Below are 23520 nucleotides of genomic sequence, written 5' to 3'. Positions count from 1 at the left end.
TCATTTTCATCATATCAACGTGACTATTGTGGCTTCTATTGAAGGCATTTCTGTTGAAGGATGATTCATGGTTGATTTATTCCAGAACACACACATGCTGATCAAGTGACTCATGCACATCAACATCAACGTTATGGTTTGATGACAGTTCCGGGCGTAAACTTGTTGCAGCAGGGCATAATGCATGCGCCACCGACGGGGCCGCCTAGGCTCGCATGCTAGCTGCCGCCGCGGCGGAGACTCACCATGGCACCAACGCTGTATGTGGCTGCTGGAGTGAGTGTGTGGTTGTAGGGGTCGGCAGCATATACTCGTCCGTAACTGAGGGAAAGAGATGGTGTTAGAAGTTCCACTTGACCTTCATACGAAGCGTAAACCAGGAGCCGTTTGGCGCGGAACCCTGGGGAGGAATTGATGAACAATCCAAGAGGAGACGTTGAATAAGTTCTCTATTTTTAGAGGAAAATACACCGCAGCTCTGCTAATTCCTTGTGAAATCCCTCCTCTCACCCGTCCACGATAAGAGCCAATCAGGAGGCGGCGTCTGTGCTTATAATTGAGCTGATTTGCATAGCAGCCCAGTGGTTGAAGCGATTAGAAGTTAATCCCGATTAGTTTTGGACATTGCTGTTTGCTTGCACCCCCTCCTCCCACCGCCTCCCCTCTGTGGCTACACACCCTCCCACACACACACATTACATTTGACCTATCTTATCTCACGGCACAGAACCCTAACCCATCACTGTGTGTGTGTGTGTGTGAGGACGCATGTGTTCAGCTTCAGCTAACACACATGCTCAAATGCAATTTCACTCCGTTTTTTCCAAACGTGTTGAAATGATAAACAAGAATTTAATCACAGCGGAGAGAGCACGTCGGGTAAAGTGCCACAGTCTCAGATGGCCTCTCACTGCAGGTTTCCACTCTCTAACAGAGGCCATAGTGTATTCAAGCTACAGGGTCAGCGCTGCCCAGAAGTAAATACAGCAGAGAGTAAAGCTAACTTGCAAGTCTGCTCCAAGAAACGCTAGGAAATACCAGTCCAGATTGTGTTTTAACACAGGCACACACACAGGCCAGCGCTGTGGCTGCGCCCCCTCCAGAGTAGTGAGACGTTTAGTAGCATATACAGTATCTGGATTGTCCAATATATTGTTAGGTTATTAGGTTTTTCAAACAAACTAATAACTTTAACTAAATAACAATGAAAATAAACAAATAAGACTAAACATAACATGTTTGTTTAGTGTTTAACATGGAGAGTGTCGACCGGATCACACTAGCATTGCCCAGCTGTGAGCGTAAACATGCTCTGTGTTTAACTACAGAAAGTGTATCAGCCTCTCAGTTGGCACCATTGGAGGCTAATTTTAACTTCAAACTTCACTGAGTCATAAGACGAGACTTTTCTCTTGGACGCGTGAGCAGGAGGAGATTCTGAAAACCATTTCTTCACGGCTCGCCCTCTAAAGAAGTGAAAGAAGTGAAGCGGAGAGGCCACCACTCCAGTTCTACCTGGCGTTAGATGATCATGTCATTGGTTTCTATGGCGACAGGACTAGGAGAAGGTTTGGGACGTGTTCTGTAAACCATACTCTGCTTCTGACTTCCAAGTGAGCAGTGTTTGACCTAGATGTGCGCGGTAGTTTGTCAGAGCAGCATAATGTGCAGGCCGGTGCACATCTGCATGATGGACTGCGCTGCATTAGCATGAATATTTTACAGCACATGAGTCGGACCTGGTCTGCTCAGGCTTTATGGTAGCAGCTGGGATCGCTGGAGCTCCCACACGACCCACGCGCTTCCAGCAGGAGCCAGAGCAGATGGTAGCATCCAGACATCGCCTCGGCGTCGCAACATGCCGAGGTGAAGCATGTGAACGAGCTAGAGTTTAACTGAGGTGGCCAGTGGTCCAGCCACCGACTAAAGACGGCGAGACCATATTTTGTGTGTGCCGTGTGTGTGCTATCACACACACAGCTTTTGTGAGCGTCTCCTCTCTGGCTAGACAAACTCGGTTCACAAAATTTTGTGTCCTTGTCTTGTACACAAACCACACAGTCACCTGACGTGTTTACTGTGCTCTTACTTGGACGAAATCTGATCTTTTAATTTCGATATGAATCACATCCCACCAGGTCTGAGCCCGGGCTGATAAGCCTGAGCTACCAACTGGACACAATTAAACAGCACTTCCCACGAGCGACTCTTCTTCTTCTTCACAGTCAATGTTCTGCCTCTCTTACAAGCTTTTACCAGCGGTTGATGTGAGTTCATTCATTCATCCATCGAAATGTCAGTTCATTGTTTTGCCTAGACTATTCCAGGGGCGACAACAGAAGGGGTGTGACTCAAAATAACTTGAAATGTTCCCTGGAGTTCTCAGTTTCCTCTCCTGAGTGTGAAAGATGTGAAGCACCCAACTAAGTTTGCAACATTGTTTAGACATTCTCTCATTCCCAAGGCACCACATAGTAACTGTCCTCAAGTGAGTCTTGCGTCCCACATAGGGTCAGCATTTGCTCTGAAACTGTGACTTTCATTATAGAAGAGAAGAGAAAAAATGTAATTGTGAATAATTCAAATCTGTTATTGAAAGTAAGGCGATAGATAGGACAAGACAATGATTCTTTCAAAACAAAAAACAAACTAAATTGAAATGAATTTTCAGTGAATATGTGTTTCTTATCTATCTATAATGCGTAATAGCATAATAATAACAGGAAGAAGATAAAAGGATAAAGGATAAAAGGAACGTTTTGAGCTGATGTGGTTTTAAAAGTATTATGGACTGAATAAGGAAGTGTGGGGGAGAGAAGGAAACAAAAGACTGAATTCATTCATGTGACATTGTGATCAATACTACATGTTAAACTTTAAAAAGAAACAGCGGACAGGGCTGCATTGGCGTAAACACTGGGCGCAGGAGTCACTTGAAGATGTTGTTTTGGGAGAGGAAATGTTCAGAGAGCTGATACGCAGCTGTTCTCCTGCTGATGGTTCACCTGGATGATTTAACACCTGACTTGCAGCCCGACTGGCGTGTGCGCCTGAGCTTGTGTGTTTTACCTGTCACTGTATGCAGCAGCTGTGGCAGCAGTAGGCTGGGCATATCTGTAGGCAGTGTAACCACCCTGGAAGACACAAACACAGACACACATCAGTGCGCACAACACTCATCTGCAACACACAAGACACGGGAGAGTCACTGCCTTCACCAGGTTTGAAATAACTGCAATTGGCTTTTTTCTTTTAGTGCTGCATGTCAACAGACCAAGATACAACTGAATTTACCAAGTGTTTTTCGTTCTCTGAAGTGGCTACACTAAATACTGTATAAAGGCCCAGCAGAAACACTGCAATGGAGGAAAATATATTACACAACAAATGTTTTCAGGAATTAAGGAGGAGAACGCACTTGGAATGGAAATATAGATTCAATATGCATTCGAGAATACATATAATGTAATATATTACATAGAAATAATTGATGATAATAGAAATAAATTAGCTCGGATAATAAGTCACAAGAAATAAGAGTGATTTCAATGATTAGTTTGCATAGTGAGAAACTGTGTCTCTGGAAAATAGTGTGTTATTGTGAGAAATGATCTTTCATTTTTAGTCTTCCAAGGCTTCCAGTTTGTGTATTGTCGTGTTGATGTCTCTCCTCTTTGAACATCCTCCATCTAAGGTTTTAAAAAGTTGGCTCTTCGTGAGGTTCTAAAGTGTGTCGACTTCACTGGTGTCAAGTTTGACCTCTGCACTGTAATATTTCCACTCTCGCCTGTGCTTTGGTTGTCATGCCTCACTTATGTGCCTCTAGTTGTCAACTCTGCAGGATCTGTACTTGGTTATGACTCAGGCTTCATTGATAGTAAAGGTGAAGGCCTTTCCTCCCGTACTTCATCACGGGTGCATCCCGAACTGAGGTCACGCCACCCTGAGCTAGTGTGCATCCCTGAGAGGGGCCTAGGCTGGTAGCTCCTCCTGAGTCTAGACTGTTGCTGCAGACTGAGCCATGAAGCAGCTCCATCTGCATGTGGCCGGACATATGGCCCAGGCTTAGCCTCCGTGCAGATGCTCACGTGGAGAAATGTCCATCATTTACGTGGGAACTAGTGATTTGAGGAGTCTGTGGCCAGCAGCACACAGTATCAAGGTGACTGTCCCAGGCTTGCTCCAGCCAGCACCACACCCTCGGACATGTGATCATGTGATGGGAATCCGTAACTTGGTGGAAAACTACATATCAAGTGCTGTACTCCATTCTCAAATAATATCTGTCCCAAATATGCTATTAAAGAGCCAAAGATAAATAAACAGTCAGTCAGAAGTAGCACCTGGGCCTGCTAATCCACTCACACACCCCTGGTAATCCTGCTGTCTACATGGAGCGTCGCCGCTGACTGGACACGTCCCGTGAGCCATAATAAGGACGATTATTTTCACGGCCGAAAATAATGTTGGAACGTGGCAAATGACGGGCGTGTCCAGGGTTCAAATCATTAGCAGGGTTTGGAATTACCTGCTCTTTAATGACTCACGGAGACTTGAGCTCCCCATTTCCCTGGTGCTTTATCAGTCTGAACAAGGCCACGTGCTGCCTCACTCTGCAGCTCTGACTTTAACTGTGGGAGGTGGAGCTGCATGTTTTGGTTTCAGCTCCTGGTTGTTGCTGCACTGAGCTGCTGTGTGTGTTTTACCATCGAGAACTTTCCACACACATTACAACATGAATTATATTCAGAACCACCATACAGAAGGCCTTGCCTAAAGGGACTAGTGGTATTTTTCTAATATCACTCATTAAAATCTGGAAAATCTTCTGCTTGTCAAGGCTCGTCCGTTTTTCATGCACCACCAGGATGATGTAAGCCTCTTGGTTCCAAACTCATTCACAGTGTGTTCAGTCTGAGGATGAAGCTGTCGAGAAGTCAAAGCACGAGCACATTAGAAAGGGACAGAACTGTAAGTCATTCCTCTTAAAATGGATTGTGTTGGAGGTTCCAGATGCTTGATAGTGTTTCACTATAGAAACAGTTTAGAAAAATGTCTGACAGGAGGAGATGACACACTTGGTCACACGATTCTCCCATGCAGCAGAGAGCTAAATCCAGTCAAATCAACTGTCTCGTCCTGTGATCAATTGTCAAATGCGCCGAGCTCCACAATAAACACTGTGTCGCCAGCTCTTGATGTAATCGCTAATGAATATTAAATGTTCCTTTAGCGGCGCAGCAATCAACCCCTGAGGCAGGGGCCGCTGGGTTAATGGGGGGCCACGGAGGTCGGACCTCACCAGAGAACTGCCTGCCAGACACACACACACGCACACCCTGTAAAAGCTTTGGGATTCTCATCAACTATAAAGCTCCGCCTGCACTTTAACAAGTGACTGCAAAAGGCAAGTCTCATCATCTCATCGAGCTTTTCGTGAATTTGAACAATAAACTCTGTTAGTGTGGAATGGTGATTGCACAAAGTCGTTTCTATTTGACTGCATGTGTGGTTTAGGTCAAGTATTCCATGTAAACAACACATCAATCAAATTCATGTGACTCTAGTGACCAAAAGCCTAGCTATGCTATGTTTATCGTGTTAGCATTGATGCACTTATTCAGCCGATAGAAACAGATAAAACAATATGGAGACAGCTCGTGTTTACATATCTTGTTTTTGACCGAACTCCGCTGTGACGTCCGGCCCAGCTCAGACTGTAGCACCGCCTTGTGGCATGAAAAAGGGCCCTATCAGATTCAAAAAAAAAAATTCTGGCTGCACTTGAGTCCAGTGCAACAAAGATGCAACTTGGCTCAGTTTAAGGATTTCATGTAGAACCCTTTATCCATTTATGCTACATTTTAATGTTACGTTGAAGAATTGGCGCGGTTAAACGGGCTGTGATGAAAACTGCACTAGATTTTGCTGAAGGTGCCTGTCTTTTCCTTTGAGACTGGACAGTCACGTCACCACTGTATGTATGTCTTGAAAATATAAACATGTATAAATGTATAATATATATATATTCATTGTGTATTCTATCATTTTTAAAATACATTTAATGTAAAGATTCTCAATATGAATCACAAATATTTCAAGATCTTTTTAAGCGATGAATATCTTGGTGAACGAAATGATTTCAAGTGAACAAAAAAAGGGACAAGACAATAAAGACCTAAAAATCTACAAGTAGTATTTGGAGTTAGCAATTTTCTATTGTGGTTTTGACCTCATGAGGGCTGCAAAAAAACAGGCCGAGGTCCATGGGCTATGGCTGCCAAACTTCTGGCATCACGATGTGTTGCACGATGAGTTCAATTCAAACGTGAGACAGAAAGTAATATTCAAAGTTTTCTTTTGTTTTTTGTATTTTCAGGCCATGGTGACAGAAATATGGGGAAAGTAGGACTTGATCAGTTTGAGCAGCTTTCATGACTCGCCACCTGAAAGGAACATGTCAAATCAACGTTGGTGTGATGAGATGGGCACCAGACGGTGACGTGATGGTCCACCATCCTCCCGCAGAGCACGCATGAGTGTCAAGGGTTATTGGCTCGAAGAAGCAACAGTGCACAAACAGCGGAGATGGCGGTGTAGCATGCGGTGTCATACCAGTAAATAATACTTACATAAATATCTGCACCATAAAATCCATCCTGGTAAACAACACTGCAGAGGATGCAAACACAAACAAACAGACAAACACAATAAAACAAAAACATTCATATTAGTGCATGTTGACATGCAGGTCACCAGGCTAGGCTAACAACCAACCTCCATCTCACAATGCAGAGAGCAACCAACAGAAAAACAAGAGGAAACCGAACCCAGGGAGTGGAGCAGGATCCCTGTCGTGTGTGATGGCTTGGGAAGGAGGCTGGAGGGGTGGGAGCGACGGCACTGAGGTGCCTCGCCTATGTGCAAAGACTACACTTGCGGAGCTACCAGCCTGGGCCCCTCTCAGGTTGCAAAGAAAAATGGCGATGATCCTCATGGGATCAAGTGATCGTGACTCTTGATTTTATTGACAGTTGATTCTGTAGTTTATGTATGTTTGACCTTCATACTTTGCTACAAGCTGGTAATGAGTTTCATGAAACCGTGACCTCATTTTCTGAATTCAGTAGGTGGCGCTCTCGGTCAATAATTGGAATATTAGTTAAAAACCCAGAGTTTGGAAGGAGTGCCATCTAGTGGGCTCCTTAACATTGAACGCTGCATCCTGAAGACTCATCAGTGCTACAGCAGTGGACTGAAACGGCTGTGTATTATTTTACACCTCTGAACCTCAGTTAGTTTGTCTGGGACTAGATGTTCCTTGCTTCTCTCTCTGCGTCACAGATCTATAAACCTTATGTATTCACTCCTGAAGAGCCTGTTTGGTGTTATTTTTTTCGCTCTCCACAAAACACCACCTGAGGTTGAGGATATCACCGACCAACTCAGTCCTTTCACAAAGTTTTGATGGAGTTCAGCCTCAAACAAAGAGCCCCTCCTCCGAGGGAGAATCGTTCACATTTTGTTTTCAAGATCCTCAAAAAATCGATGTTTTCAAACGTCACAAGAGCTGGTTCACTTCTTAGCTGAGATCGACCCACTCCACATCAGGCCAGCCCACAGCCAAGGCAAGAGAAAAGACCTTCCTCCATCATCTCTATCAGCCGTTGATCATAATACATGATTTAAATCACCATCAAATATATATATATTGTAGATCAAGAACAACATTAATATTCATATTCATTAAAAATAAAATATTTTATTTGAAGTGAACATTTGTAACTATAGAAATATTGCTTGGTGTATTATAAAATATAAAAAAAAGACAATTATAGCGATAATTAAAATACTATAAGGCTTATGAATGTCTGTCTACCCCAGATATACAGTACAATTATGACTTTTGAATTTTTTACCCAAATCAGTTGATATACTCTCATTGTCTTTAAATGGCTCATGACCATAAACTTGGCTCTGAGTCAAGATTTATTTGCAGTTGCCACTTTTGAGAGACACTTTTAATGAAAATGCTTCTCAGCCCACATTAATTATTCAGTGCCGTGGCGGCTGCTCTGGGGGAATTACGCGGAACAGCCGGGCATTAATAAGAGCACAATCTGTGGCACATATCTCTGTCAAGACGGAGCCTGAGATCTCACCCCAACACCTCATCTCAGCCAGCGTGACCCGCACTCACTCGGCTGCTTCAGGAATCGGTTAGTCCGTGAGGGTCGTGGGGAGGGTTTTGTTCCCTCTGCACGCTTTCACTGGGGCAGCTAGTCACTTCGACATGAGCTAACACCACACTGGCCCCGTGGCCCCGTCTTCTGTGCTCCTCAGGTGAAGGCTGCATTTAGGGAGCCAAGTTTGACAAGAAATTCATCACCAGCTGCCTCGGCTCTGACAGCAGCACCGGCGTCTCGGAGGGAAGGCCAGGATCCTGACCTCCCAGCCCCCGGAAAAGCGCACTTGTGCTTAAAGTCCTATAGAAAATCCCTATTCATTTCTGAAAAAACTGACACTCGCTTGTTATTTTGCCAGGCCATTTGCAGGAACAAATTGCAGAAAATGTATTTGTTTCAAATGTGTCCAGGAAGGGGCGGGCAATATGTCAAAATATATCATGATTTATTTATTCATTTACTTACTTAAAATAACTCTTTGGATTTTATCACTTCTCTTTTGCATGATTTTATTGTAGTTTTGAGTTTCTGTCTCAACTAAGTTTTGAAGACGTCACGTTAGCCGCATTAGGTTTAAAAACAGCTGGAAGTTGCGCTGTGAGTGTGTGGGAAGGAGCGCCGCGCACCACAGCAGCGTTGCTTTGACTTAGATTTAATGACATCATATTGCCGGACGGCACACCTGATGGTCTCACACTAGTGTGCTGCGGCACCCCGGTCTAAACACGCTACTTTGGTGGACTGAAGATTTACTGTCTTTTCCCGAATATAAGTCGCTACTTTTTTCACACGGCCTCAACCCTGCGGCCTAAACAACAAGCCTGCTGATATGTGGATTTTTTTTATGGGCAAACCAGCTTCACGCCACCGAGATATTGAGCCTCGTCGCATCAGACCGGTGAAACCACAGGCATGTTATTGATAATAAAGTGCTCACTGCGCTGCACAGATGTCAGCTGATGCGTTAAGCTCCGGGAACAACGCAGGAAAGTGCCGGGAATATTCATGGGAGGAAAACAGTGCATTAATGTAAATAATGTGATTTCTTGGGTCTGATGTGAAGAGTCTTACTATATTGGAGGCAGGATGCGCGTTACGACCCTTGACGCTGGACCCTGGTATCAAAGCCGGGGAACAGAAATGGCTGACCTTCCTGTGGTATTGGCTGCACCATGGCACCCGCAGCTTACAGACCAGTGCTGCTTATGCATGTCACATTTGGTGGGTGTGGCTTATATCCAGGTGCGCACTATAGTCAGGGACTTTCAGTACAGGTCTGTCCAGGGGTCAGTTAAGCAGAGTCATCATCTCCCCTCATCTGCTCTAATTGGATGTCATAGGTTACTGGTGGTCTTCCATCAACCAATGAGAAGAGCCGTCTCACACCATCGTTTGGCGTGGTCTTTCTAAATTGCCGTTTCATTCTCGTGGTAATTGTTCCTATAATCACACAGCCCCGGGAAAGAGGGCGCTAAAGGTTAGTGAACAAGATTAGTTTGAGCCCTGATCGCTGGGTTTCCTCAGGCTGTGATATAAATCCCATAATAAGGTCAATATCCCCAGAGGCAGCAGCTATTGTTTCCTAGTCAGATGTGAATTCAAATGACAATAATTCAAGCACTGTGGGTAGAGCACTTTGAAGCCACAGTCTTTCATGTGATCTGTTTTCTCTTAACTTTAAATACATTTTTGTCAGGTGACATGCTGCACTGCAACAACAAAAATGATCTATGATCTCTGGCTTTGAACAACGATTTACGTCGACTTAGACACGGACAGCGCCCCCTGCTGAGCGCACAAAATGAGGACACTAGTTCATCAAACCTCAACGGCCCGTCACTACACTACAACCTGCAAAATTGCACTTGCAGCTGTGAACTTGTGCTGTATTACGGTGCATTATCAAGCTGTGATTTCACGCTTCAAGCATTTTCACGAGACCCGAGTCCCTTCGTTTTATCCACTTTACTTTTGCTATTCTCTTGGAGGGTGTTTTCCCCATCTCCATGCGTTTGTTTCCAACACTTGATCCAGCACTTGAGTCACTCATTTAGTGTGGCGTAGTGGGTTACACATGGGGATGTTTGATTTCTCCACCACAGCACTAGTACACGGGAGCAGTGCTTCTCAACCGCCACTGTTTTCTCACTTTTGTAGACAAGCTAAGCTTTAAGATAGAGATTGCCATCTCTGTTTCCACATATCTGTTGGAATTTGCACATTGTAGCTGTCAAAAGAACCGGATAGCTTTTTTTGCTGTTGTTTTTTGAGTCTTGGTGGATATCCCGAGTGAAAAACAAGTAAATGTTTTCTAATATGTTGAGTTAGCATCAGTGTTTGTTTTGGGAAAAATCCCAGCCAGCCTCCTTAACGTGCATTCAACTGCATAATGAAGGAAAAACGTGATACATACATTTAACTACGAAGAATCGGCCAGAGGTGATGCTTCTTTTGCCTTTGGCAGCTCAATAGCACGAGTGCCACCCCTCCAATTCACCACCTCGCTCTTTGACATCACAGTTCAAGGCCCGGTTGACATTCGAAACGTGCAAAGGCACAAGTCTTCCAGCATGCCTGTTGGTTGGATCAGCATGCTGTGGCAGTGGGCGAGTGTGGCGGGCATGCATCCGCTTCGCTGGACTTTTCATTTGAGGAGGAGGGAGGGGGGGTGGGGGGCAGACTGGAAAGAGAAGTCCCTCACCCTCCATATGCTGGGATATGAGGAGGTGGAGCAGCTGCCCTGAATGTGTTATATACCGTCCGTCCTCTCCCCCGTATGTGGGCTCCTCTGTACGCTGCGGCGGCTGCAGTGGCTGCTGGGTAGGGAAATCCTGGGACTGGAAGCACAGCAGAGGGTCACAGAGATACACTCAACATCTAGAAAGCATCGTCGACGTGGGAAAAAGAAAAAAGAAGCCAGGCTGCTGCGGCGGAGAAGTTAAGCCGCTGCGGAGCATTATTATTAGCTTATGATTAATCTTAATGGGGGGGCGACTGACACGTGGATTAATTTGAGTGAGGGTGAGTGAGGGTTGCGAAACGGATTGAGGTGCCTTTTCTCTTCCTAATTATACAACTCTTCAAAAGGGAGATCTAATAAAATGCTAATAGAAACTCTGAATCATTTAGCAAGCTGATGAAAAATGGAAGGTTTGAGCCAAAGGATAAGAGTCTCTCACAGCCAGACAAGGAGAAGAGTAAGGGGGTAATTGTTCCTATTCATCTTTTGTCATCTTTCTGGACCCTGTGGCCCGGTAAACCTTATACCGCACCTGTAAGAAAACCATCAGATAATCACTGTCAATGAAAGGGCCATCAAACACTGTTATTTAATTCAGAGATGCCCTCTGGTGGCCAGAGGGAAGGGTATCAGATAGCAGCTACCCGCAATATTAACTCTCCGTACTTGGTAACAAATGAGTTTGTCCACGATCAGTGTCAGTCTGCAATGGGCTTAAACGTGAAAACCTTGCGTTGCCAGACACTGTATCACTTCCTGTACCCGGAGCTATCAGCCAATGAAGTGAAGTGAGCAATGGTGTTTAAAAACCAGCCAAGAAATGCCGGTGTTTTCCTGTGTGCAGCAGTACTTTGCTGGTCGTACTGTGTCGTCTGCAGTGGTGGGAAGATGCCGTCAGTGCCATCCTCCAGTGCAGCTTGTGAATAAAGGGCAGAATTTACACGACACTGAGAAACTTTGTCTCGGCGACGCTTTTCTATTAATCTCCTGGTTAAATCTGTTCGGTATCTCATACATTAGAGGTGATGTTTATAGAAGGATTGGGATGACAGAAGGTCTTCTTCAGGGCAAATTTACACGTGTCAACGAAAGAGTCGGAGCAAGCTGTTGAGGGCTGGCGCTTTTCTTCAATGGAGTCACATTGTTCATTTCTTCAGCTGGAGAGTGAAGTGATGCTCTCTGCTTTTCTGCTGTTTCATAATCTTGCTCTCTCTGAGGAGAAGTGATATGTTGCTCGCACTCTGTTGCTGCATTTGGGGATTAGACTCTGGTTTTAAAGACTTAGGAAGATGGCAGAAGTGGACATGAAGCGAAGCACATGGTGCTGCTGCTGATATGTGGCTGGATTTAGTTTTTGTCGGAGAACAATAGCAGGCCTGGGACACTTTGTTTCTGTTGTGACGCAGCATAAACTCTCCAACAAAATATTCCATTTTAATGGCAATTAGACACCAGAGTGCGCAGTGTCAAGGTTTTTCTCATTAATATTACCTCAGACAGTCACAGAGTTATGTATTGGAGGGGTTGGTACGTCCCATAGTTTGGTGTTTAACTCCACAACAAACATATTTCCATGCCTTTCTAGTCACTAGAGTTCCTGGTGATGTGTAAAGAAATAAACATAATAAACTAAATAGTGAAAAAAAACTAATTGCAAAAAGATTTATATTCTTGTAAACTTGTAAACTACATGCTGCTGGGCAGAAGCTGAAGTGAGGAAGCCCAGGTCCCTCAAGACTAACATGCTGGGGGAAACCAGTCCCTCCACTGGGTCTGCATCTGTGGACGGGGAACTGTCAGGCATCATCTATTTGGTTAGTTCACCATTCTTATGTTAGAAATGTAGAACAAATGTGGGTAGAAGGCAGGAGCTCCACCTAGGGCAGGACTGTATCTGTTAGTTAATATGAGTCGTGTCCTATATTCAACACAAGGCAGGGGTGAAACTATTGAAACAAACATCCAGAGAAAGTGAAACTATTGATTCCAATCAGCGAAATATATTTCATTTCTTTCCGCGTCCTTGCAGACATGAGCAATTAGCTGCCTTCCCTTTTTGTCCTTTGCCTCGCTTCACTTTTCTCCTCTGCTGTCACGCGTTGATCTTATCACCAAATCCAGGTATTTTTCACCTTAATGGCCTCAGTTAATGACAGTGTGGGGGTGGGCTCTGGGAGGAGGGATCGGTGGGGTGGAACCTGGACAGCTCAGATTAAAGGTGCCGTGTTTGTCGAGTGCCTTGTTTTTTTGCGTGCTACTCAGCCGAGCTCACAAACAGCTGAAAATGAGGCAGAGGAAGAAGCGGCGGGAAGAGTAGGGTGAGAGGGAGAGAGGCCAGGTGGAGAGGTAGCGCTGAGGAACAGACTGAGGGAGGGGTCACAATGAGATGGGGAGAGGCAAACGTAGGCTTACCTGCATAGAATTCTGGGCTGTAGACAGCGCTGACCACTGGATTCAACTTCCAGCCTGAAAGTCAGAATAAAGACCTCATGAGTGAAAAGCCTGCAACCGTAATGATAGTCAATAATGCTGTCGTAATGTGTTCTAGGAATGTGGCTTCAGTTTCTTCTATACATTTGAGGGTTCTTTGGTTGGATGGATGGATGGATGGATGGCTGTATGACTGGGTGGATGAGAATCAGATTCTGGCTCTGGAGGTGGGTGGCTGGATAAATGATAGACAGACAATAGGGTGGAATGATGGATGGATGATAGAGGGATGGATGGATGGATGAATGGATGACTAGATGGATGGATAGATGGATGATAGAGAGATGGATGGATGATAGAGGGATGATGGATGGATGGATGATAGAGGGAGGGTGGATGGACGGATGGATGATAGAGGGAGGATGGATGGATGAATGGATGACTAGATGGATGGATAGATGAATGATAGAGAGATGGATGGATGATAGAGGGATGATGGATGGATGGATGATAGAGGGAGGGTGGATGGACGGATGGATGATAGAGGGAGGATGGATGGATGGATATAGATGGACAGATAGATGGATGGCTGGATGATAAAGGAATGGATGGATGGATGGTAAACTTTCACAGCCCGTGGAGAGTGGACCGTGGCTAGTCAAATCCAACAGCTAGCTTTAGGTTATTTGGAGTTGGTGAGCCAAGAGCAGACAATGCTCTGCTTTGCTCCAGATTCACCACAACAGGGCTTCACCATCCAAAGTCCCTTTCATTTGCGCCAGCATGAATCTGCTGGAGCAGATAAACAACCATTGTGCATCTGCCCATGAAGCGATTATGATTTAAAAAAGAAAATACTCGGCTCTCGCAGGCGTTAAAGCCTTCCACACTGCGCTCACCATTTGCATATGGGTTGACAGTCTTCTTGTTCGTCATGACTCGGGCTGTTGCATTGTTGACCTAGGAGGTAAAGAGCGGGCACAAGAGACTCTGTGAGTGCGGTCAGCATCGGCCGTTACTGTTGGGTTTGTCTGCATGCACAGTCTTCAAGTGTTTTCAGACAGAAGCAGTACACTGCATCATGGCAAACACCCATGTCATCTGGATGTCATCAAACTGCATTCAGAAACACTGAGAAAAAAAATCACATCCAAAACAGTTTCCTTGTCATTTGGATATTTTCTGCCTGGTGGAGCTTCCCAACATGCTTCCCCTTCCCATGTTGCGTGACAGTTCAATGTAAAGAAACGACAGATGCAATTGGCAAAAACTGTCCACGTGTGGAGGCATGCTGTGGAGATGAGGGCGGTGACGCCATTTTGGGGCAAAGGAGAGCGGGAGGAGGGTGGCGGGGGGTGTTGGGAGCATTCTGCAGCATCCAGTCATTCTTGAGAGTATGAGAGGAGCTGTTGTGATGGAAGCAACACGCAGCATTCACACGTAGACAACAGCCTCTCCAGGTCATCGCAAGGTTTCTTGTTAAAGACACTGACAAAAATCCCAACATCAACTTGAATCAACCAAAAGAAACCATTCCAAAGTCGTCTCAGACGGGACAAGAATGGAAAACAGGGTGCATTATTCTGGCAAATCAAAGACAGATGTTGAAGAAGGTGTCCCACAAACAAGTCATAGCTCAGTCAGTATCGCTCGCACACGCAGCGCCAGGAGAACACGCACGCCTCCACGTCAGAAAATATGTCAATATACAGCATCAGTCCAACCACCATTCAAATCAACAGAAATGTCACTGGAGTTCTAGCGTTGCAAACGTTCCAAAAGATAGAGGAAAACAGAGAGGAGATGCTGTCAGAATTGCCCGCACTTACCATTGCCAAACCTTTTTGGCCCCTCCCACTTGTGTGTGTACTGTTACCGTTGTAACTGTGATGGAGGGGGTCTAAACAAGCTACCGTTGCAAGGGTGGTGAAGGAGGGGGGGAGAGGATGAGAGAGGAATAAGCAGCATCTTATTCATGTGGCCAAGAAAGCAACACTGCACAAACTCTTCAGCTGTCTGGTGCGTTTCCTAGCTGCCGGTGCCAGACTAAAGCTGTTGCACGGTTTTACTGAGAGTATCGGTGACGGGGCGGACAGCTCGGAGCACAGGTCAACAAAAGCAGGACAGTTTGGCAACTTTGAACAACTGCGAGAGCGCCACCTGCTGAGCTCAAAAAACAAAAAGTGGACTGTTTCATAAAGCCTCACTGAGCTGCCGTGTTGGGCCAGAAAGTAAACAAACTTCTACACTCTTCTCTCAACATTTCGACTAGATGTCTTTGTCCCATGGTGGAGAGCTTCATTTTGGATTGAAGGTGGGAGTGAGAGCCACATTGTGGTGTCACAGCTCCCTTACCTTACCGGCTCAGAATTGAACCCACAGCTCGTGTTTAACTGTTTTCACTATTGTTGCTGTTACTATCTAAATGGAAGCCACATCGTGTGTGTGCTGCTCCGCCCCTAACATGTCATTCGCCCCAGTCTGCATCACTCTGACTCAAGTAATAAAGAGGTTTGGAACTAAAATCTGAAAAAAAAACCCAAAAAACACCTGTATAGTTCATACCAGAGAAGTAAATGGGAAGGTTAAGGAAGGAAAGTGACTGTCACTTGATCTAATGAGAAAGCCACTCACTCACATAAGAACACACACAACACACACTTCCATTGAGAGACAGGAAGGAGGAACGCTGGAGTGGGAAGACGGGAGAGTACACACCTCTATTTTACGACCTTCAACCACTGTGCCATGTAATTTCTCTCTGGCTCTGTCGGCGTCCAAACTATGCTCAAACGTCACAAAGCCAAAGCCCTGCAAAGAGGACAGGACAGAGTCAGTGTTAGTGGAGAGCAGGAGCTTCATCGAGTCTGACGTGGTGGTGTCGCAGACTGGAGGACACGTTGATGCAGCCGCATCGATCAGCCCTGACTCCACACAACGTTTCATTAACTTCGTCAACATTCACATCGCTGGCTAAATCAAATCCTTCCTCATTAACGCGTGAGGTCCTCATCGACGCAAGACACATTTGGTTTCAGAAATATTAACAAATCATTATTGTCTCTCCTGTCATGAAGGTCTGGAGGGCGTCAGGGATGCGGCCACTCTCGCACTCATCGATTTAGAATTTCACCAAGACGTGGGGATCAATTCTGGCTCGCAGCTCCGCAACTTTTTAACATTCAGCCCAACAGCAGAGGTGAACAACGTCTGGCCCGGGGGCCACACGCGGCCCTCATGAGCTCAGAGCAAAAGCACACGTTTATGCTCCTCTTCCTTTGTTTGGTCTTTCAGAATTAGATTCTTTTAATGCTCATTTTTACATTATTTTTGTCCTTCAAAATGAATAAATGGCAGGATTAAACATGCAATCGACTCATCTATAGTTCTGTTGCCAAGATTCACCACTTTATAAGATCCTCCATGAGAATTTTTAAACAAAATGAAATGATTTATAATCAAATAACATACTTTAAGCAAACAGTGTAATGTCATTGTGTAGTTACACTTTTCCCTCTTTAAGCTCCACTTCAGGTTATTTTACTTCTGTCTTTTGACTTGTTAAAAATACTTGGTTTGGTGTTTTAAAATTTGATTTGATGACAACATCTTAAATACCCACTTTACCTTAGAGCAGTTCCTATTTTTCTCTACAACATGCGGAACCCGTGGCATATCGAACACTGATGTTTATCCGTGGAAGAAGGGGTGAGTAGCTCCAGTGCCTCCCATTTATCGGGCGAGGATCATGAGAAGAGAGGTGTCACATACAGTTCCTTTGACATGTGATGTGTGTGATCCTGCTCAGTATATCACAGTATGAAATACATCACAAGATTCTCAGCCTTGTTTTTTACATGCTGGCAGTGCTGAGCTTACAAATCCTCCCATTTACGGTAACAACTTGCTTTATCTGTGGTGGCGAGGACAATGTGTGTGTGCAGCCATCTGCAGGTAGAAGTGATAAAGCAATGCTGCACGGCCGCTGCTGGTGTCTGTGCCTCAAGGGATTTGTAGTTACACACTAACATGGTAAACAGACGAGCACCTCATGTCATGGCGGACACCACGCTTGAACTGATATCTTCTCCTGCAGTCTGAACACATGCACCGAGAGCTAAAATGTCATTTAAACGCCCAGAAATACCGTTCACATCCTCATGGTCAGGTCTGCACTGAGCCGGTGTTCCCATTACATTAGCGCATTATTCCCCATACATTAGCCATGGCTTGGATTCAGGTCATTTTCTTGTGAAGGGCAGTGGCAAAGATGCCGAAACACCACAGCAAAGAATCACGCACCTTTGACCCACGTTCATTGAAGATGATTTCCACATCGAGGATTTTGCCAAATTGCTGGAATTAGGAGAAAAAACAGTGAGAAATTCACACATTATTCAGCATTACAAGTCAATTATTATCAAACAAGAATGTGAAGTGTGTGGTTGTCTGCATCAATCAAACACATGCTGGAACTTTAGAGCCAATTTCCTCCTTACTGGCTGGAGAGAAGTGTGTTGGCGTCAGCAGCCTCGGACGTCACAGTCAATGTAAACATAAGGTGACCTTTATATTCCCTGAACTCCGTCCATAATCCTGCGATGCTGATCTTTCCATCTCAATGTAACTTTGTTTGGCCTTCGTACAAACGCACACTCACACCGGCCTGTCCAATGCATTTAGAATGAACTTACACCAAACATTTGCCTGAGGTCTGGGTCTCTGAACCTGAAGGGGATGTTGGAGACGTGGAGTCTCTTGGGTTGGGCTTTGCTGTCTGTGCTTTCAGGTGCGTTCTGCGTCGATGACTGGCTGTCCGTCTGGGCCGCGTCGTCTGTCTGCTGGCAGACGACAAACAGTTCACTTAGTTGTTGGCTTCTTTCATGCTCGGATAATTGATCCAATACATTTGTGATTTCAAATTTCAACTGGATCCTCAACATGGTTATGAAGTGGCTACAGTCTGTCGGTTCACATCTCTGGAGGCTGGTTATAAATTTCAGAGAGACACAAACCAGTACGTCCCGCTTGGGAAAATCTTCTCAAAAAAGAATCTTTAACATGAAGCACAATCACATTTGGCTGTAACTAAGTGAAATGGAAGCGCTTCTGCTTGAGTAAAGACCATATGCTCGGACCACCGGGAGGCGAATGAGGAGCAGAAATCAAGATGAGGAACTCACTGACATGTGAGAGTAAACACAGCTTTAAAAAACAAAATAAATGAATTTTGATATTGCTGTAGCTTGAAAATGGTGACAGAGGGAGGCCTACTGAGGTCTACTCAGTGGCAGCCATAGTGAATTACACAACTTCTACAGATGTTTATCTGATCCACTGCTGACATTCTTCCTCCTCTCTGAAGCGACGACGACGACGACGATGATGATGATCATGATGGATGAGCTTCATCACTGTCTTTTACAACAGGACAGTGAACCGTGCCTCCACTACTACAGTATTACTGGGGTATTCTCCCACCATTTCCCAGTTTTTTTTTCCTTCACATTCCAGCCATACTGTAAAGCATCGGCCCCATAATATGCTGCCATACTATACTAGTGATGCGACGCTCTACTGTGCCATACTATACATGACTATACTATACTACGCTACACAATGCAGTATTAGAATTAAGAATTATTTTTTACTGAGCTGCTTTTCAATCTGAATCCTGTCCACCAATTTATGTTAAAACACATGGTCATACTTTTGATGATGATCTTGACAACTAATATATGTTCATGTGAAGCAGTTTACTGCTTTGTGTCACTTTTACTTGATGCTCTTTGACAACCGAGTGCACTTGAAAGAGGATATTATTGATCCTTTTCTCTTATCGCTCAGTCCACGTATCGTTCTAACCCATGAGTTGTGCGGGTTGTACCACACGAAACTCTTTAAGGATTAAAATATGCAAAGGAAAAGAACAGGGACATAATAGGAGGTAATGAACACAAACACAAGGAGCCAGCAGCCGTCTGTGTTTGGCATTTACCTCTCAGTGTGAGTGAGATCAATGGTGGATAAACACACAAGGAGAAGCCTGGGACTCCTGTTACTCCAGCCTCTCACTCTGCCCTGCTCACTTCGCTTCAGAGCACCCAAAACACGGGTATCAATCTATAAACAAGACACCCGTTGACACAGAGAAGGACGGAGTGTGAGGCCCGCTGCACAGCCATTCAATACCAATATAAAAAGCGGAAACAGCCTTTGATACAGTCGGCAAGCTGCTGAACAAGAGCGGGATCGACTGTTTAGACATAAATAGAAATTATTAAGAGGCTGCCTGTGCCTCTTATGTTAAATAACAATTCTATTACACGACCAACTCACTGGCAAATCCGCGCGCTGAATACTAAAATAACTACAAGGGCATTGTTTCCCACCTACTCGCTCTTTCCTTTTCCGTCCGAGGCGTTAAGCCAGCTGCAACTAAAGCCTTCGCACATTAATATGTGCATGTTTGTGTGGGCGTGCGATGTTGAAAAGGAGCGAGCATAAGGCAAGGAGACTAGAGGTCTTTCATGTAACACATAGGTATTCGCCGGCACATGGAAAGAGAGGCTCCGGCGGAGCCACCACTGCCATCTGTGCAAAGCTGGGAGGTGGCAGCGACATCCACCCACGCTCACGCTGAAGTCGTAAAACAAACAATGAAGTCGACCCCTCTCGGCTGGAGAGGTGGATCACTATCTAGGCTTCATTGTCCAGCAGAATCAAGAGAAACCCTGTCAGTCATCATATGGGGAGAAGAACCACGTGGATGTAATTCACTGCTTATCGTGTGGCAAGGAGGGCTGCTGCTAACAAACACACAAGTTTTGGGAGGGAGGAAGTGGCCAGCTCAGCGTTCCCCACCCACTCAAGAGGAAAATCTTCAGCATGAAAATCACTGCCCAAATGGTATGTTTGGATCAGATGTGATGATCCCAAACAAGAGCTTCTCCAGGGAGCCAGTTTGTCGGTGTGAGCCACCTCATGTGTCACGAAAGTGAAGCGCTGATGGTGAGCCACGGTGTTGTAGTGAGAGGAAACAAAGAACAACCGAGGCTAATGATGCAGTTGAGAAAGGGCCATGTCAGATCCCCCACATCTTATTCCCATCACTGAAAAACCTCCACAGTTTGGGGAAGAAGTTGTCAGTGCCAGAGCTCCGTTTCCTTCCTATGAATGTTGGAAGGTGTAAAGCAGGAAGGCCTGGTCCTCCTATCAATGCTACACCGTTTATAATAAGCTGAACACTGCCACACTTTGTTCCCACCACCTCGCCACATATCTCAGGCAGAAGGAAGGAAAAGCATGAAGATTTGGTGGGAGGACTGCGGCAGACTGAGACTGCAGGGCAGAACTGATGAGGCTTCCAGATGTACCATTAGCCGCCTTTCCTCTGCCAACAGCTTTCTCTGCCTTAATCTATAGTCTCATAAATTTACAGGGATGGGAGGAAGCCAGCGTATATAAAATCTGTAGGCTATGGCTTTCTTTTCTGAAAGTCCTGACCTTATGTTAATGTTGGTAAAAACAACATCCTTTTAAACGTGAGCAGGGCCATGGTTTTCATTTCAACAGAGATGAGACATGAAGCTTCAAACCTGAGCGTTGCATTACACCTTTCTGCTTCTGACATTCTGGAACCTTCTCTTACTCTGTTTCTGTTTGACTTCTGCATGAACTTTGTGACAACGAGCTTCTGGGGTCAGTTGAGTCACCACTCAGGGTGAGAATCACCATCTATGCACGGGCTTGTGCTGCTTGCTGGCAGGTAGATCCTGGGCCAGATGTCGGTGAGAGTTCAGAAGCCGCTGGCAGCATTGAGCACTTCTCAGCCCAAGCACAGCTGACAGTTTAGGGCCAGGATGCACCGAAAGCAGCCCTCGTAGAACTAGCTGAAACATGCGGCGCTGAGACGAGTCCTGGATTCTACAGTCACACGTGTTTTCACTCTGTCATTCAGACAGTAAGAACAAATCTTTGCTTTGAGAAAAGAAAGCCACACCTTCTCCCCTGTTTTCTGCTGTGATTTATCACCAGAGTTTTCAAGAGAAAAAACCCTGAGAGCTGAAGCTTGCCGACTGCGTATTATCTTCAATGCTTCAGGATCAATTTGACATCAGTAGTAGCCTTTGGATTCCTCTGCAGAAATTCTTGCTTTCAGGCCCGATCCTTTTCTAAATGTGTAATAATGTATAAAAAAAAACATTGCAAAATAATTAAAAATAAGGAGCATTGTTGAGCGGGTCCCTGAAGACAGAGCACTATCTGAACAATAGACATGGTTTCAGTGTGTTAATGCTGATGGTTGGTCAGGCTGAAGGAATGAGCTGGTGGTCGCAGCCGTGCTGTGTCTGCTTCTCATCTCCCAAACCTGCCACACTACAACACTGTCCAGTCATGCCTTACTGTTGCTGTGCCTGGGACGGTCTGGCTGCCGCTGTCGGAGCCGCCGGGCTCCCTGTGGCTCTGTGAGGTCTGGTACATGTTGAGGGGGTGCTCACTGACCGAAGCCTGGACCCCGGCGTAGTCCTGCGGCGCTGCCGGGTGCTGATGCGAGTGAGGATGCGAGTGTGGATGCGGATGTGGGTGTGAAGCCGTGAACTCAGCCGGAATGCCATTCTGAGGAGGGGGGGCGAACTGGGCGGTGGGGTAAGTCTGGGCCATGGATGGGTCCGGGGGTGCTGGTGTGTCCTGGTTACCCTGTCAGACAGAGAGAAAGATGCTTTATTTTCAGTGGAATATTCAAGAGAAAGGGTTTGAAGGACGATGTCCCGTGTCTCCCCCTAACACTAGCACTTGGTTCTGAGTGCCCTCCACTATGAAGTGCCCTCTGACACTTCATGACGTCACGCATAAAGACAGCGTGTCATTGGCTGCCGTGCTGTTTTGTTTCCTGCATATCCAGTGTTGGAGAGGTTTTGGAAATGCCAACGTTTTTGGAACCTCTTGCATCGGTGCTGATCGTCTCCCTTGGTTTGGTGAACCAACGGAGAAGAAATGGGCAGAGCCTATGTTGCGGTGATAGATCTGTTAGAGGTATGAGGAAGCTAACGTTAGCCTGGATGCTAGCCCAGTTGTTTGTTCGGAAGAAATAAAAATATACTGTTGTACACCCATGTTGTATTGTTCATGATGTCGGACATGGTCGACCATTTGGCTCGCCAACGTGTGATACCAGAGAAAGTCAACAAAGGGAAGAGTAGTCCTCGCTACTAATATGTCCCCGTTGCCCTATCCAACATCCAATAAATTACTTTGGTATCCTGGAAATCTCTCCACACATCATATTCCCACATGGTTTCAAGTCAGCTCCGGAGCTCCCTGGGTTTGAGGGGATCATTTCAAGTGGTGAGCGGCGAGTGCCCTCGCTCTGAGGAGGATTGGGTGACACTACACTGACACGTGAATGAATATCATCAACAGACAACTTTCATTTTGAATTCAACCACAGATGCTTCATCACGTAATAACATTCCGTTCCAAACAAGAAAATAACAATTAGCACCTCTGAAGCAAGAGTTTCTGATGCCTAAAAATTAGCTTGAAAAGGTTATGCTTGCAGTCGCAGAGGCGAGAGCTGAGAAAAGGCTGGTCACTGGAAGTGATGAGTGGAGAGAGTTTCAGAGTGCAGAGTGGAAGTGATTTTATAGGTTTGGTTTAAGGCATTGTTGGAAGCTACAGTATCAGACAGTGCCATCTAGTGGGCTCTGGAAGTGTGGATGCTGCTTCATGAAGCTTCATTAGAGCCTCAGGATGAATATGGTCTCCTGTTATCTTGTAAAGCCACTCAGTGGAGATCATGCTGACCCCACCATGCCCCTGGGTGGTAACTGAAGGAGGAGCTTCCTGCCAGCCATCGTGTTACCATTCCACTGCATCAAGTATCTGACAGTGTGGGTGGCTGTGGTAGGATGGAAGCTAGACATTTGTGATCTGGACTCCTGACCCGCTACTGAGCCTGTTCCAGACAGTGCTACGGCGAACGGTCAATCTTATGCATCTTATTTGGACGCGTCACAATTAGCCGTGGTAAGCTCCCAGTCCTCGGAGGCGTAGTGAGCCGGGTGTGGTGGGCAGAGACGGCACACCGGATGGAAGACAGCAGAGTCACGACCATCGTCAGTTTAGAGTCGCTGTCTGACTAGACGATCCCTGAGTCGCCAG

The 23520-nt window shown here is 45.6% G+C and overlaps 1 protein-coding gene across 8 annotated transcripts in view; it reads right to left on the bottom strand.

The window, feature by feature from the left end:
* The window catches only part of rbfox1 (RNA binding fox-1 homolog 1), a 170491-nt gene that overhangs the window by 9855 nt on the left and 137116 nt on the right, over window positions 1-23520 (bottom strand). For 4 of the 8 annotated variants that reach the window (XM_053851827.1, XM_053851828.1, XM_053851829.1 and 1 more), the window contains 10 exons: window positions 21763-22056; window positions 18051-18197; window positions 17659-17712; window positions 16075-16167; window positions 14256-14316; window positions 13339-13392; window positions 10888-11023; window positions 6633-6672; window positions 3070-3134; window positions 246-321 (listed from right to left, as the gene is read on the bottom strand). In XM_053851827.1, the coding sequence (XP_053707802.1) occupies window positions 246-321; window positions 3070-3134; window positions 6633-6672; window positions 10888-11023; window positions 13339-13392; window positions 14256-14316; window positions 16075-16167; window positions 17659-17712; window positions 18051-18197; window positions 21763-22056 (1020 nt within the window). The remainder of the gene's footprint in view (window positions 1-245; window positions 322-3069; window positions 3135-6632; window positions 6673-10887; window positions 11024-13338; window positions 13393-14255; window positions 14317-16074; window positions 16168-17658; window positions 17713-18050; window positions 18198-21762; window positions 22057-23520) is intronic. The other 4 variants (XM_053851826.1, XM_053851830.1, XM_053851831.1 and 1 more) reach the window with 4 other exon arrangements.

Source organism: Synchiropus splendidus, chromosome 19 (genome assembly GCF_027744825.2).
Source record: "Synchiropus splendidus isolate RoL2022-P1 chromosome 19, RoL_Sspl_1.0, whole genome shotgun sequence".
NCBI lineage: Eukaryota > Metazoa > Chordata > Actinopteri > Syngnathiformes > Callionymidae > Synchiropus > Synchiropus splendidus.
This window is presented reverse-complemented; position numbering and strand designations above follow the sequence as displayed.